This window comes from Mirounga angustirostris, unplaced genomic scaffold (assembly GCF_029215605.1).
Source record: "Mirounga angustirostris isolate CCGP_5_RB_7025 unplaced genomic scaffold, mMirAng1.0.hap1 SCAF_15, whole genome shotgun sequence".
Lineage (NCBI taxonomy): Eukaryota > Metazoa > Chordata > Mammalia > Carnivora > Phocidae > Mirounga > Mirounga angustirostris.
The window spans coordinates 27,046,746-27,061,448 of record NW_026991723.1 but is presented as its reverse complement, the minus strand read 5'-3'; the positions used below and the strand labels follow the sequence as shown (position 1 = coordinate 27,061,448).

The window sequence follows — 14,703 nt, the reverse complement described above, 5'->3', positions numbered from 1 at the left end:
ACATAAGAAATGTGAGCTTTGCCTTAGTGTGTACCTTTGCTCTGTAGTATTACTAGTATTAACAATAGTACTAGTAGTAGTTGTTGTGTTGAGAAATTTCTTCTTCGTTTTGGCTTCTATAATATTTGAGACTAAATTTCACGATGACATATAGCCATTATGCAGGATTAGTTTTCCTTCTTTTGGGGTTACCATTATTGCCGGATTTATTTCAATATTTTCCCTAATTCCCTAAACTATTGTTTTTTTCCTATTCTGTGTCCTATGATTGAGGATTGTGTTTGGTTATAAGTAAGAGAATGCCCGGATGCCAGCACCTAAAAGACACAAAGTTTTGTTCATTGCATCCAACAAGATGTGCAGAGGTCTGCAGAACTGGGCAGTGTGGTAGGTCCATGACATCATCGTCAGTCTCTCAGACTCCTGCCTTTCTCTTATCTCAATTCTTACTTGTGGTTTTCATTCAAATGGTTTCAAGATGGCTGCTACACCTATGGACATTGCATTAATGTGTCAAGCAGGAAGAATGGGGAAGAATGAAAAGCCATCTTTGATAAGCTTCCGTTTTTATTCTGGAAGGGAAGCTCTTTCCATCAGAATTCTAGATACACACTATTAACAGAACCATGTAATGTGACCATCCCTAGATGCAAAGGACTCTGGGGAATTAAGGGCTTTTCATTCGATACGAAGCAACCCCAAACAAAATGGTAGTTAGGGAAGAAATAGGGATGGATGGTAACAGGGTAGGTCCTGGCATGTCAACAATGAGGCGTATAAGTGAACATCCACAAAACCCTCATCTTCTGATCCCTTCATACTTGGTGACTTCATCGTACGTTTAGTGTCCCTCAGACCCCGTCATCCAGCCACACGGCCTTCTTTTGGTTCAACTACTAAGTGTGTTCCTGCCTTGGGACATTGATAGTGGGCTCTCTCCTGCCTGGAGTGAGATCCCCTTGGATCTCTCATGGCTGCTTCCTCCTTATCTGTTATATCCCAGATTCTAGCGCTTCACCTCAGAGAGCACTCCCTGGCCAGCTAGTCTAAAGAGGCCACCCCATCCATCTCCAACACACAACCTTATTTTAATTCTCTGCTTAGTATCTATATGATTGTATAATCCTACAACTATATCATTATTAAAATTATATATGATTTTTTTACTATATCATTATTAAAATTGTATATGATTTTTTTCCTTGTCCACTAATATTGGTCCATCTTTCCCACTGGGAATCCTGTCCTTCTGTTTGTTGTCATATTGTCAGTGCCTAGAATATTTCTTGACATATAATAAATATTCATAGTTCTATGTGGAGTGAATGAATAAATGCATAAAATAATCCCAGGTATCTACTGAATGAATGAGAACATCTTCCCTTCACTATGCAACACATTTTCTCTCCTCATAATCATTTCCCCAGAAATTTGTCAGAGAAGATAACATTTCTGTAGCTTTGGGAGTGCCCCAGACAGTTCCAAATGTGGCTACTAACCCCACAGTGGCAGACACCATGACGCATGTGCCAAGTTATTTTCCAAAGCAAAAATTTTAGAATCAATCCCTGAATAATCTGTAGGTTGCACTCTTGAAGATGAAGCCCATGAGCTCAATCCTATTCAGGCAGGGACTAGATGAGTTTTCTTGCTCTACCTCTTAAAGATAAAATCATCTCTCTCCCCAGGCTCTCAGTTACATTGTCGTTGCTGCCACTTTTCCCACTTGTAATAAATTGCCTCCAAATTTAATGCATCGTGAAATTGAGAGCCTGTTGTGCCAATTTGGTCTCTAATTTCCCTGTAATTTGTATCTGTTTCTAGAATGGTAATAAAATCAACCTAAATCATATTTTAAAAAATAAGATTAGGGCCTACAGAAACGCACAGTGTTTTGTTAAAAGAGTAGGTAACCTAATCAGGATTCAGAAATCACCAAAATATAATCATCTGCAAAATCACTGTGGGAAAATTAATGTTTGAATGATACAATCATATAATGAAAATAAGCACAATAATTCTGAATTAATGTAGCTCTCTATTAAGAAATAATTATTAAGGGGGAAATGGGCCAATTAAAAAGGAACTCCTGGGGTCTCTTACCAGGTCCAGAAACAGAACCAATAATCTAATTACTGTCAATTTTGAAAATAGAAATAGACATTGTAATCTTGAGAAAGGGAGTTATTATTTTTCATGTCACTAGAGGCATAGGGTGATAATAAACCAGATCTTTTGGTGACACTAATCAAAGGATTTGGGATACACATGAATAGAAGGAAAAAAGGAAAACAACCAAAACCTATCACGCTGAACTAAGCCTTGGGCTTTTGAAACACAGAACAACCCTGTACTTTGGGGTTTAGATTTAGGACATCATGTTTATTTAGATGCCCCCTTCCCACCCCAAATAATACCTAGGCACGCACTTACTGATTGATTGGTTCATGGATTTTTTTTTTTTTAAAGATTTTATTTATTTACTTGACAGAGAGAGACACAGCGAGAGAGGAAACACAAGCAGGGGGAGTGGGAGAGGGAGAAGCAGGCTCCCCGCAGAGCAGGGAGCCCGATGCGGGACTCAATCCCAGGACCCTGGGATCATGACCTGAGCTGAAGGCAGTCGCTTAACCAACTGAGCCACCCAGGCGCCCCTGGTTCATGGATTTTATTTTTAAGTAATCTCTCCACCCAGCATGGGGCTCAAACTCACAACCCCAAGTCCAAGAGTCAAAGGCTCCACTGACTGAGCCAGACAGGTGCCCCTACCTAGGCACTTATTTAGTCCCAGCTGACAACATGCCTTTTTTTTTTTTTTTAAAGTAAGTTCCATGCCCAGCATGGAGCCCAACACAGGACTTCAACTTATGACCCTGAAATCATGACCTGAGCAGAAATCAAGAGTCAGACGCTTAACCGACTGAGCCACCCAGGTGCCCCAGCATGCCCTTTTTTGATGTACTTTTGTGGTCTCTGAGCTTAGAGAGGATGATGATTATTTGTTCAGAGTTTTACCATTTATAAAGCATAATCTGAATTTCTTATCTCACTTAACATATGGTATTCAGACAGCTTTGTTATTTATTCAAACAAATACACCGAGATGAACATAGTATTTTATTTTATTTTTATTTTTTTAAAGATTCTATTTATTTATTTGACACAGAGAGAGAGACAGCGAGAGAGGGAACACAAGCAGGGGGAGTGGGAGAGGGAGAAGCAGGCTTCCTGCGGAGCAGGGAGCCCGATGCGGGGCTCGATCCCAGGACCCTGGGATCATGACCTGAGCCGAAGGCAGACGCTTAACAACTGAGCCACCCAGGCGCCCCATGAACATAGTATTTTATTCGCTTATATTTTCCACTCACTGTAACTAAGAGAGCACCATCACCACCGAATGACTCTCCCCAGAACAAAAAGAAAAGAAAAGAAAAGAAAAGAAAAGAAAGAAAAGAAAAGAAAAGAAAAGAAATCTATGCCAGGTTGAATTTTTTACTTCAATGAGCGAGAAGCATCTGATAGATGGTTTCATCTTACAAAGAAAGGAAGAAATTTAAGTCTACAATACCAAATAGTCCATGAAAGTAAAAAAGTCTATTTTCATTTAAAAAAAAATATTCTATGGTCTAAAGCCCTAGAAGTGAAAGTATAACTTAACACAGTCTTCTGGAGGACAAGTCAGCAGTAAGCATGGAAGCCTCTCAGAATGCATGTATTCTGAAGATCTCTCTCCAACAGTATGAAATGCACATGTAAGTGCAGGAGACTGGTGAAATACTCACATACATTACATGGAGAAGTACACAGCTATAAAAAAGAATATGTTGGGGGTGCCTGGGTGGCTCAGTCAGTTAAGTGTCTGCCTTCAGCTCAGGTCACGATCCTGGAGTCCTGGGTCCAAGCCCACATCGGGCTCCCTGCTCAGTGAGGAGCCTGTTTCTCCCTCTGCTTGTGCTCTCTCTCTCTCTCTCAAATGAATGAATAAACTCTTAAAAGTAAAAAAGAATATGGAGGATCTCCATGCACTGATACATTGTGATTTCTCGGAGATACTGTTAATTGAAAAGAACAAAGTGCAAAAGAGCATATGTGGGTAAGCTACGTTCTGTTTAAGGAGGAAAATAAGAAAACATAACTCGGATGTGCTTATCTTGAAAAAGGAAACATTGGGGATTAACCCAGAAACTATGAAGTGGATTGATTGCCTTCAAGGGGTGAGGAGGTGCAGGCATCAAGGGATAGGGAAGAGAATGACCTTACTGTGTAAAAGGGCATATAGTTCTGATTTTTGGAAACATTATGTGAGTAATCATGTGAGCACAAAGGACAAACAGCTCTGAGTCGTCATCTTACACTCAGCTGAGCAGAGCATCTGACTATAATGTTTGATGAATGAATAGAATTTGAATTTAGACCTCCTGACATCCAACTTGCTGTCCTGACTCTTCAGAACTGGAAAGGACCTTACAGAGGTGGCCCGGCCCTCCTCTCTTAACAGATGAGAAACAAAAACCCAGCAGGGTGAACAAAGTCAAGTGTCAAAACCGGCTTCTGCATCAGAGGTCCAGCACATTATTTTTTTCCGGAAAGCACGCTGCCTCTAACTTGAGTTGAACAAAATGTGCTTCATGTACCTTGATACATTTTTCCTTATTACATTTTTCAAGCTCTTATTTAATAATAACTGATTGAGCATTTTTGTTCTTTCCTTCTTTTTTACTTTCCCTTCTTTCTTTTTCTTTTTCATTCTTATGATCACTTTGACCCTGAAAAGATTTTCAACTGAAATACTACTATAAGAGAGGCATTCTAATGGATGCTGGGATGCAGAGTGCATCAGGGCCCCTGAGTGGCTCCGTCAGTTAAGTGTCCGACCCTTGATCTCAGCTCAGGTGTTGACCTCAGGGTTGTGAATTTAAACCCTGCATTGGGCTCCATGCTGGGTGTGCCGCCTACTTAAAAAAAAAAAAAGTGCACACGCGGCAGGTTCCCTGCCCACAGTGGGGGACACCTGGACACAAAGAGGTACAGCCCAGTGTAAATGTCATCACTGAAGTCCTCTTGGTTTGGATGGATCGTGAGCAGCTTCCCAGAGGCAGAGATGGTTAAGCCTCATCTCAAAAAAGGAAATGGGAGTTTTCAACTTATTTGGGGCCCCAGGAAGGAGGGTGTCCCCAGCAGAGGCACAACAGGTATGAAGGAACAGAGGCAGTAAACTCTAGTCCCTGCATTGATGTTCGCTATGCTCTTTAGACTTAAAAAAAAAAAAAAAAATCTCTTTCTAATGTAATCAGTTCATCAGTTTTAATACCATATCTCACGTTCTGGTAACTGCTTATGCATTTTATTGCTGCCCTTTCAAAAAAGAGTCATTGATTTGGCTCCTCCTATGTTGAATCCCCTGCACAAGTTGGCTACAGGGTTTTAAATAATCAGTGCACGCCATGGTAACCCGCACTCCCCCTCATTCCACAAAGGTGCATCGATTAGCACATGCTGGGCCCAGAGCTAGGTGCTGCTGCAGAACCACAGATGAGAACACAGGGGATGCAAGGGGGCTGGCCTGGGGAAGACGGAGATATCATCACTCACCCAGTAGGAAAAACCCCTAAGTAGACTAATTTCAGCCGTTGCTGTGTTGGTTTAACTACTGCCAATTCCTTGAAGGCAGGAACCAGGTATGACAGTGCCTGGAAGTCACTCCTGACTCTCCTCCTCACATATACCCCATATCTGTCACCGGGTCCTGTCCATTTTGCCCCATACATGTTTTTTCAAATCCATCCATTTCTCTCCATCTTTATCACCACCTCCATATTGTGAGCCACCATTATCTCTCCTGTGGATTACCCAACTGGTCTCCTTTCATCATTGCTAATCCCTCTGTAATCCTCTCTAATCTATTATCCACATGGCAGCCAGAGTAATCTTCCCAAAATGTAAGCCTAATCATGTTCAACTCTCCCATTTGCTCAAAATTACTCAGTGCCTTCCAACTGTTCTTGGTATAAAGACGTGGTCTGTCTCATTGCATCCCCAATGGGAGCAGAGACCCTAAGCCAAGGTGGGAAAGAACAACCCATGTCATTTGATGCCTCAAATGCTTAGTCTGCCCCAAATTAATTCTTCACATATCATTCATTCACTTAGCGTCGAGATCTTTCCATATTGGCAGATAGAGAGCTATTTCTTTTTTTCTTAATGACCACATGATATTTCATTGGGTTGATGTTTCATAATTTATTTAACCAGCCCCAATCCCACTTAAGATGTGCCCAGGGCTATAGGTACACACTCTTGTACATATATCTCCAGCTACTATTCTCTTTCAAAATATTTTTAGCTCTTCCTACAATATTCTTCCCCTTCCTATATCTTCCCTATAAACTGTTGAATTGGGTTTTTGAAGCTCCCTAAAAAATTCTCTTGGAATTTTGCTCATAATTGCAAAAATATATATATAGGTTGTATGTAAAGAAGGAACAATGAGGATATGGAATAAGATTCTCCACAGTCTGGCACAAGTGATTCTATGTGAGTAAGAGTTTTGTGCAAGAAGCCAAAAAAAGAAATAGCAAATTAGAAGCATAATTCAAAAAGACAAGAAAAGGAGCGCCTGGGTGGCTCAGTCGGTTGAGCGTCAGACTCTTGGTTTTAGCTCAGGTCGTGATCTCAGGGTCGTGAGATTGAGTCCCACTTTGGCCTTCATGCTCAGCACAGAGTCTGCTTGAGATTCTCTCTCTCCCCCTTTGCCCCTCCCCCTGCTCTCGCTTGATCTCTCTCTAAAAACAAACAAATAAAATCTTTTTTAAAAAAAGTAAAGAAAATGTAATTTTATTGAATTGGGAGCCCATTCAATTAGTTCGTTGTTAGAAAGCTATCTACTGAGCAGCTCCTATGGGACGGGCACTGTCCCATAAGCAGGGATGGAGACAATATCTCTATATTCTGGTGTGTGGACACAGCAATAAACATATAAACACGTACATAGACCCACATGTAAAGATTCCAGATGGTGCGGGGCACGAGTTAAGGGCATAAAGAGCAAGAGATGGGAACTGGGACTTGCTTTTGGTTGGGTGACCAGGGAGGCTCGCCCTGGGAAGACACATTTGAACTGAGCTCTGAATGACAGGATCCAGTTCTGCAAAAACTCAAGGGGAGAGCATTTTGGGCAGAGCAAACGGCCAGTGCAAAAGGCCCAGGGCAGACATGAGATGAGCAGGCTGGAGGAGCCAAGAGACTGTGTGCAGTTGCCGAGGTGAACCACGGTGAAGGGGAGACAGGCAGGCTAAATGAAGTAAGTCAGGAAACAGAGAAAGACAAATACCGTACGATCTCACTTATATGTGGAACTGAGAAATGAACAGAAAACGACAACAAAAACCAAGCTCAGATACAAAGAACAGCTTGGCGGTTGCCAGTGGTGGGGGTAGGGGGTGGGGGAAACGGGTGCAGGGAGCCAAAGGTACAAGCTTCCAGTTATAAAATAAGTTCGGGGATGTAATGTACAGCACAGGGACTATGGTTAATAGTACTGTCTTCCAGGGGTGCCTGGTTGGCTCAGTGGATAGAGTATGTAACTCTGTAACTCTCGGTCTCAGGGTCATGAGTTCAAGCCCCACTTTGGCCATGGAGCCTACTAAAAAAAACCCATAAATATTCGTTACTATAAGCCCTAGAGTTTGGGGGTGGGTTGTTATGCAACATTATTGCCTCTGTGAACCCTTCTAGGCCTCCCACCCATCCACACACCCATCCCCTCTCTAAACCACTTTCTCACCTCGCACACACAGACGAGCACACACACCAGCCACTGGAGGGAGCAACCATACACACATGCATCTGCTCTGCCAGCCAAGCACCTCTTACAAGCACAGTGCAAACTGTGGCTTAGTACACTTACCTCTTTTTTTTAGAGTTTTATTTTTTTTATTTTAGAGAGAGAGACAGAGAGAGAGAGAGAGAGCACCCACATGAGTGGGGAGGAGGGGCAAAGGAAGAGGGAGAGAGAATCTCAAGCAGACTAAACTTTTCTTGAACTAAAATGAATCTAAAAATGCTCCTTGAATTTTGCGTTACGTTGCAGCATTCTCCTCTGCACTCTCTGCCCTCTCCCTTTCTGCCCAAAAGCAGGGCATAAAATTTCCCTTTGCAACAGTGTCCTGGCCACCCTCTGTTCTTCTGTACCAGCAAGAGGAGATGACTCTGTCACTGGAGACAGCACTGACTTGAGTCTTCATAACAAATCTTACTAAATAGCCTTTCTCTTCCATTAGTTTTCCCCATATATTGACCCTGACACAATTTACCACTCCTAGAAGCCCAAACCTCTTTCTTTGTCTTGTCACTTCGGCACAATTTATTGACCTTCGTTAAAATGGTATAAAAGCCCCCAGGCCTCACCACCTTTGAGGATTTTCACTTCTTTTCTGTGAGGCTCTCCTTGTGCATACAAAATAAATCTTTTCTCCTATTAATCTAGCTTTGTCAGTTTATTTTGCAGGGCCCAGTCATTGAATCCAAGAGGGTAAAAGAAAAGAGTGTTTTTCCTTCCCCACAGAATCCAATACACCTTTAAGGAAAATCTTCCAAAACTCACTGCTGAATCGTTACCACAATTGATACAATTTGGTGACAATCACTAATTTCACACTGTTGTTTTGTAATTTCTCTCACCAGTAATTCACAATCACCTGAAATAACTAAATCATATCAAGAGTCACAAAGTGTGTGATAAAGCAAAACTCACAAGTTGATTAGCAGCAAGTGAACTCCGACTGAATAACTAAAAGGAAAAAATGTAAGTTCATTGAGGCTTTGTCTTTAGCCTTATATCTAGGTAGCAAGGACTTTGCTACTTAGAGGAAGAAAAAAAACCTGTATTTGTTGGGGGGAGGGGAGCCCACATAAAATAAGGGCTTAAATTCTTTTCTTTCCCAGGTGTGAGCATCTGAGAAGTGGTAGAGAGAAAGCAGTAGGGCCAGAGAAGGGAGGACCACCGCCTCCCCCCACGTGCAAGGAAATGCTATTTTTATTCACACCAGTGGTAAATGTAAAGAAGTTGTTCTCAAGCTTCAGCATCAGGATCACCTGGAGAGCTTGTTAAAATGCGATTTGCTGGCCCACCCCCAGAGTTCCTGATCCAGTAGGTCCGGTGGTGGGGGGGGGAGGTCTGAGCATTTGCACTTCTAAGTAGGCTCTGGTGCTTGCTGCGGACGCCATCCTGGGACCACACTTCGAGAACTGCTGGTGTAGAAGAAAGGATTCTGTGAGGATAAAGTCACCTTCCCAGGGAGCTCCATGGCCAGGTCACTGACAACCTCTCACGGGTCCTTCTGCTTCTCCCCTCATAGAAGCCTCTGGTCTTTTTAGCCCACCAATGGTTGGCGCCCTGGGCAGGGTGCAGAAAGGAAAACTACAAGCCAAATGCTCAGAAGCAAGGACCACCCCTTGTGCTCGTTCAAGTTCCCCTGAAAGCAAAGCCTGAAGCAAAGACTTGGGAGCAGTGGCTTATCTGAGGCTTATCTGGAGGTGATCCCAAGCTGCAGGAGTGAGGGCGCCCGGAGGGAGGACACTCCAACATAAAGGTGTGCTATTCAGGTCCCTCAGTTCTCCTGGGACCTCTAGGAAGCTGAACGCTTTCCAGAATTCCCCACCAGAAAGATGGGAGACTGGGCGTTACCCACCTGCTAGACCCATTGGTTGAGGGTTGACTCCGGACCTTAACTCTCCTGCACTTCCAAGCCAAGGCAGCTCCTGCGGCTCATGAGAAGGGCCTGGGGCAGAAGGCAGGTGACTGAGCTCTGAGCACCTGTCCAGCACAGCCTCATAGGAAGTCAGAAGTGGACCTATAGGGCACGAAGCAGACGCCAGAGATATCTGCCCCCTGGCTGCAGGCTCAGGTGTGCATGTCGGCTGGGAAGACCCGGATGCAGGCAGGTCCTGCAGGCTCTCCTGGTAAGCCATTAAAAAGAGCTCTAGTTGTGCCCCCACGTTCATGGCAGCACTATTTATAATAGCCAAGGGTGGAAGCAAGCCCTCCTAATTGCAAAGAACAAGCCAGTGGTTGCCAGAAGGAAAATGGGTGATGGGATGGGTGACATAGTTGAAGGGGATTAAGAGGTACAAACTTCTGGTTGTAAAATAAGTAAGTCATAGAAATGAAAAGCACAAGATAGGAATATGGTCAATAATATAATGTCGCGTGATGGCTACACTTGGTGTGATGAGCATTGCATAATGTAAAGAATTAGTGAGTCCCTGTGTTGCACACCTGAAACTAATATAACATTGTATGCCAATTATACTTCAATTAAACACTGAAAATTATGAATTTAGAATATCACATAATTGCTCATTCTTTTTATTCCATATTAGCCACATGGGAAAGTCCCAGGATGGTCATGCCAACTATAATTTCTATAGTTTTAAAATATTTGTAGCAGTTTTTCCATAATTTCTTTAATCCACTCTCCTTCATGGTTGACAAGAGACTCTGCAAGATGTATGTGTGATGCACAAGTGTGGGGGAAGAATGCCCACAGGGAGAATATTTGAGCAGGGAGTGCAGAGCCGGGGTACCCGTGCTTCTCTCTGGATCTGCTGTCCCAAGCAGCCTTCCTGTGTGTGCATCTCAGGAGCCAGTCTGGTAAAAGGGAGCAACCAGGCACAGTGAACACTCCAGATGGGTCTCCCTCCAGCCCTGCGTACTCTGCTCCACTGTGGTTTCCTGGGATAAACCTGGGGTACATAAACCTTTGCCTTAGGCTTTGCTTTCTGGGAAATCCAAGCTATCATTTTCATCAAAGAAGATGGGCATTCTAAAAAGCAGTTCCATTTTACACTGCCATTTACCCAGGAGCCTAAGTATGACCAAACCTTATCCCTGTCAATCGAATAAATGTAAATAATCTCATTAACTTAATTGGCATTTCTTTTGGGATGAAAAAAATTGAGTACATTTTCATGTTTATTAGCTATGTTTGTATCTTTTCTGCTTTTTTTCTTTCAAATTTTTATTTAAATTCTAGTTAGTTAACATATAGTGTCATAATGATTTGGGGAGTAGAATTTAGTGATTCATCACTTACATTTAACACCCAGTGCTCATCATAACAAGTGCCCTCCTTAATACCCATCACACATCTGGCCCATCCCCCATTCCCCTCCCTCCATCAACCCTCAGTTTGTTCTCTATCATTAAAAGTCTCCTGTGGTGGGGCGCCTTGGTGGCTCAGTTGGTTGAGCATCTGCCTTCGGCTCGGGTCATGATCTCAGGGTCCTGGGATCGAGCCCCACGTCGGGCTCCCTGCTCGGCGGGAGGCCTGCTTCTCCCTCTCCTACTCCCCGCGCTTGTGTTCCCTCTCTTGCTGTCTCTCTCTCTGTCAAATAAATTTAAAAAAAAAAAAAAAAAAAAGAGTCTCCTGTGGTTTGCCTCCCTCTCTCCCATTCTCTTTTTCCCTTCCCACGCATGCATGTTTTGTTTCCTCAACTGCACATGAGTGAAATCATATGGTATTTGCCTTTCTCTGACTGACTTACTTTGCTTAGCTTAATACTCTCTAGCTCCATCCACGTTGTTGCAAATGGCAAGATTTCATTCTTTTTGATGGCTGAGTAATATTCCATTGTGTGTGTGGGGGGGTGTCTGTCTGTCTGTCTATATCCCCTCTTCTTTATCCCTTCAGCAACTGATGGACACTTGGGCTCTTTCCATAATTTGGCTATTGTTGATAATGCTGTTATAAACATCGGGGTGCATCTACCCCTTCAAATTTGTATTTTTGTATCCTTTGGATAAATACCTAGTAGTGCAATTGCTGGGTCATAGGGTAGTTCTATTTTTCACTTTTTGAGGAACATCCATACTCTTTTCCAGAGTGGCTACACCAGCTTGCATTCCCACCAACCCCTTTCTTTGCATCCTCACCAACATCTGTTGTTTCCTGTGTTGTTAGATTCAGCCATTCTGACAGGTGTGAGGTGGTATCTCATTGTGGTTTTGATTTGGATTTCCCTGATGAGTGATGTTGAGCATCTTTTCATGTGTCTTTTAGCCATCTGGATGTCTTCTTTGGAAAAATGTCTATTCTGGGCACCTGGGTGGCTCAGTTGGTTAAGCGACTGCCTTCGGCTCAGGTCATGATCCTGGAGTCCCAGGATCGAGTCCCGCATTGGACTCCCTGCTCAGCAGGGAGTCTGCTTCTGCCTCTGATCCTCCCCCCTCTCATGCTCTCTCTCTCTGTCTCATTCTCTCTCTCAAATAAATAAATAAAATCTTTAAAAAAAAAAAAAAAAGAAAAATGTCTATTCATGTCTTCTGCCCATTTCTCATTTTTTAAAGATTTTATTTATTTGAGAGAGGGAGAAAGGGTACAAGTGTGGGGAGGGGCAGAGGGAGAGGGACAAGCAGGCTCCCCGCTGAGCAAGGATCCCAATGCGAGGCCCAATCCCAGGACCCTGAGATCATGACCTGAGCCGAAGTCAGATGCTTAACTGACTGAGCCACCCAGGCACCACCTGCCCATTTCTTAACTGGATTATTTGTTTTTTGGATATTGAGTTTGATAAATTCTTTATATATGTTGGATACTAACCCCTTATCAGATATGTGATTTGCAAATATCTTCTCCCATTCCTTAAGTTGTCTTTTAGTTTTGTTGATTGTTTCCTTTGCTGTGCAGAAGCTTTTCATCTTGATGAAGTTCAATAGTTCATTTTTGCTTTTGTTTTCTTTGTCTCCGGAGATGTGTCTAGCAAGAAGTTGCTATAGCTGAGGACAAAGAGGTTGTTCCCTGTGTTCTCCTCTAGGATTTTGAAGGTTTCCTGTCTCATATTTAGGTCTTTCATCCATTTTTGAATTTATTTTTGTGTATGGTGTAAGAAAGTGGTCCAGTTTCATTCTTCTTCGTGTTGTCCAGTTTTCCCAACACCATTTGTTGAAGAGACTGTCTTTTTTCCATTGCATATTCTTTCCGGCTTTGTCAAGGATTAGTTGACCATATAGTTTTAGGGTTCATGTCTAGGTTCTCTATTCTGTTACCTATTAGTCTGTTTTTATGCCCATACCATACTGCCTTGATGATTACAGGTTTGTGATATAGCTTGAAAGAATTGTGATGCCTCCAGTTTTGCTTTTCTTTTTCAGGATTGCTTTGGCCATTCAGGGTGTTTTGTGGTTCCATACAAATTTTAGGATTGTTTGTTCCAGTTCTGTGAAAAATGCTAGTGGTGTTTTGGTAGGGATTGCATTAAATATGTAGATTGCTTTGGGTAGTATAGACATTTTAACACTGTTCTTCCAATCCATGAGCATGGAATTTTTTCCAATTTCCTGTGTCTTTTCTTCAATTTCATAAGTATTCTATAGTTTTCAGGGTACAGATCTTTTAGCTCTTTGATTAGGTTTATTCCTAGGTATCTTATTGTTTTGGGCGCAACTGTAAATGAGATCAATTCCTCGATTTCTTTCTCTGCTGCTTCATTATTGGTGTATAGAAATGCAACAGATTCTGTACATTGATTTTATATCCTTCAACTTTGCTGAATTCATGTAGTAGTTCTAGCAATTTTTTTGTGGAGTCTTTTGGGTTTTCTACATAGTGTATCATGTCATCTGCAAATAGTGAGTTTGACTTCTTCCTTGCTGATATGAATGTATTTTATTTCTTTTTGTCATCTGATTGCTGAGGCTAGGACTTCCAGTACTATGTTAAATAACAGTGGTGAGAGTGGACATCCCTATCTTGTTCTTGACTGTAGAGGAAAAGCTCTGTTTCTCCCCCATTGAGTATGATATTAACTGTGGGTCTTTTGTATATGGCTTTTATGATGTTGATGTATGTTCCTTCTCTCCCTACTTTGATGAGGGTTTTTATCAAGAATGGATGCTGTACAATGTCCACAATAGCCAAACTGTGGAAAGAGCCAAGATATCCATCGACAGATGAATGGATAAAGAAGATGTGGTATATATATATAATGGAATATTATGCAGCCATCAAAAGGAATGAGATCTTGCCATTTGCAACGACATGGATGGAACTGGAGGGTATTATGTTGAGCGAAATAAGTCAAACAGAGAAAGACATGTATCATATGATCTCACTGATATGAGGAATTCTTAATCGCAGGAAACAAACTGAGGGTTGCTGGAGTGGGGGGTGGGGTGGGAGAGATGGGGTGACTGGGTGATAGACACTGGGGAGGGTATGTGCTCTGGTAAGCGCTGTGAATTGTGCAAGACTGTTGAATCTCAGATCTGTACCTCTGAAACAAATAATGCAATATATGTTAAGAAAAAAAAAAGAAGAAGAAGGTAACAGGAGGGGAAGAATGAAGTGGGGGAAATCGGAGGGGTAGACAAACCATGAGAGACGATGGACTCTGAAAAACAAACTGAGGGTTCTAGAGGGGAGGGGGGTGGGAGGATGGGCTAGCCTGGTGATGGGTATTGAGGAGGGCACGTACTGCATGGAGCACTGGGTGTTATGCACAAACAATGAATCATGGAACACTACATCTAAAACTAATGATGTAATGTATGGGGATTAACATAACAATAAAAAAAAGAATGGATGCTGTATTTGGTCAAATGCTTTTTCTGCATCTATTGGGAGGATCATATGGTTCTTATCCTTTCTTGTATTAATGTGGTTGATTTGAGGATATTGAACAACCCCTGCTTTTTTGGTCTTTTTG

The 14,703-nt window shown here is 42.4% G+C and overlaps 1 protein-coding gene across 2 annotated transcripts in view; it reads left to right on the top strand.

Moving 5' to 3' along the window:
* Positions 1 to 14,143, top strand: part of CUNH9orf153 (chromosome unknown C9orf153 homolog) — a 63,420-nt gene extending 49,277 nt beyond the window's left edge. The window contains exons 4-6 of one of the 2 annotated variants that reach the window (XR_010407651.1): positions 8,683 to 8,803; positions 8,944 to 9,960; positions 13,872 to 14,143. Coding sequence is in view for 1 of the 2 variants with exons in the window: in XM_064579262.1 (XP_064435332.1) it covers positions 8,683 to 8,705 (23 nt within the window). In the remaining variant the exon portion in view is untranslated. Of the gene's footprint in view, positions 1 to 8,682; positions 8,877 to 8,943; positions 9,961 to 13,871 lie in introns of those variants that run through there. The other variant, XM_064579262.1, reaches the window with a different exon arrangement.
* Positions 14,144 to 14,703: the final 560 nt, after the last annotated feature.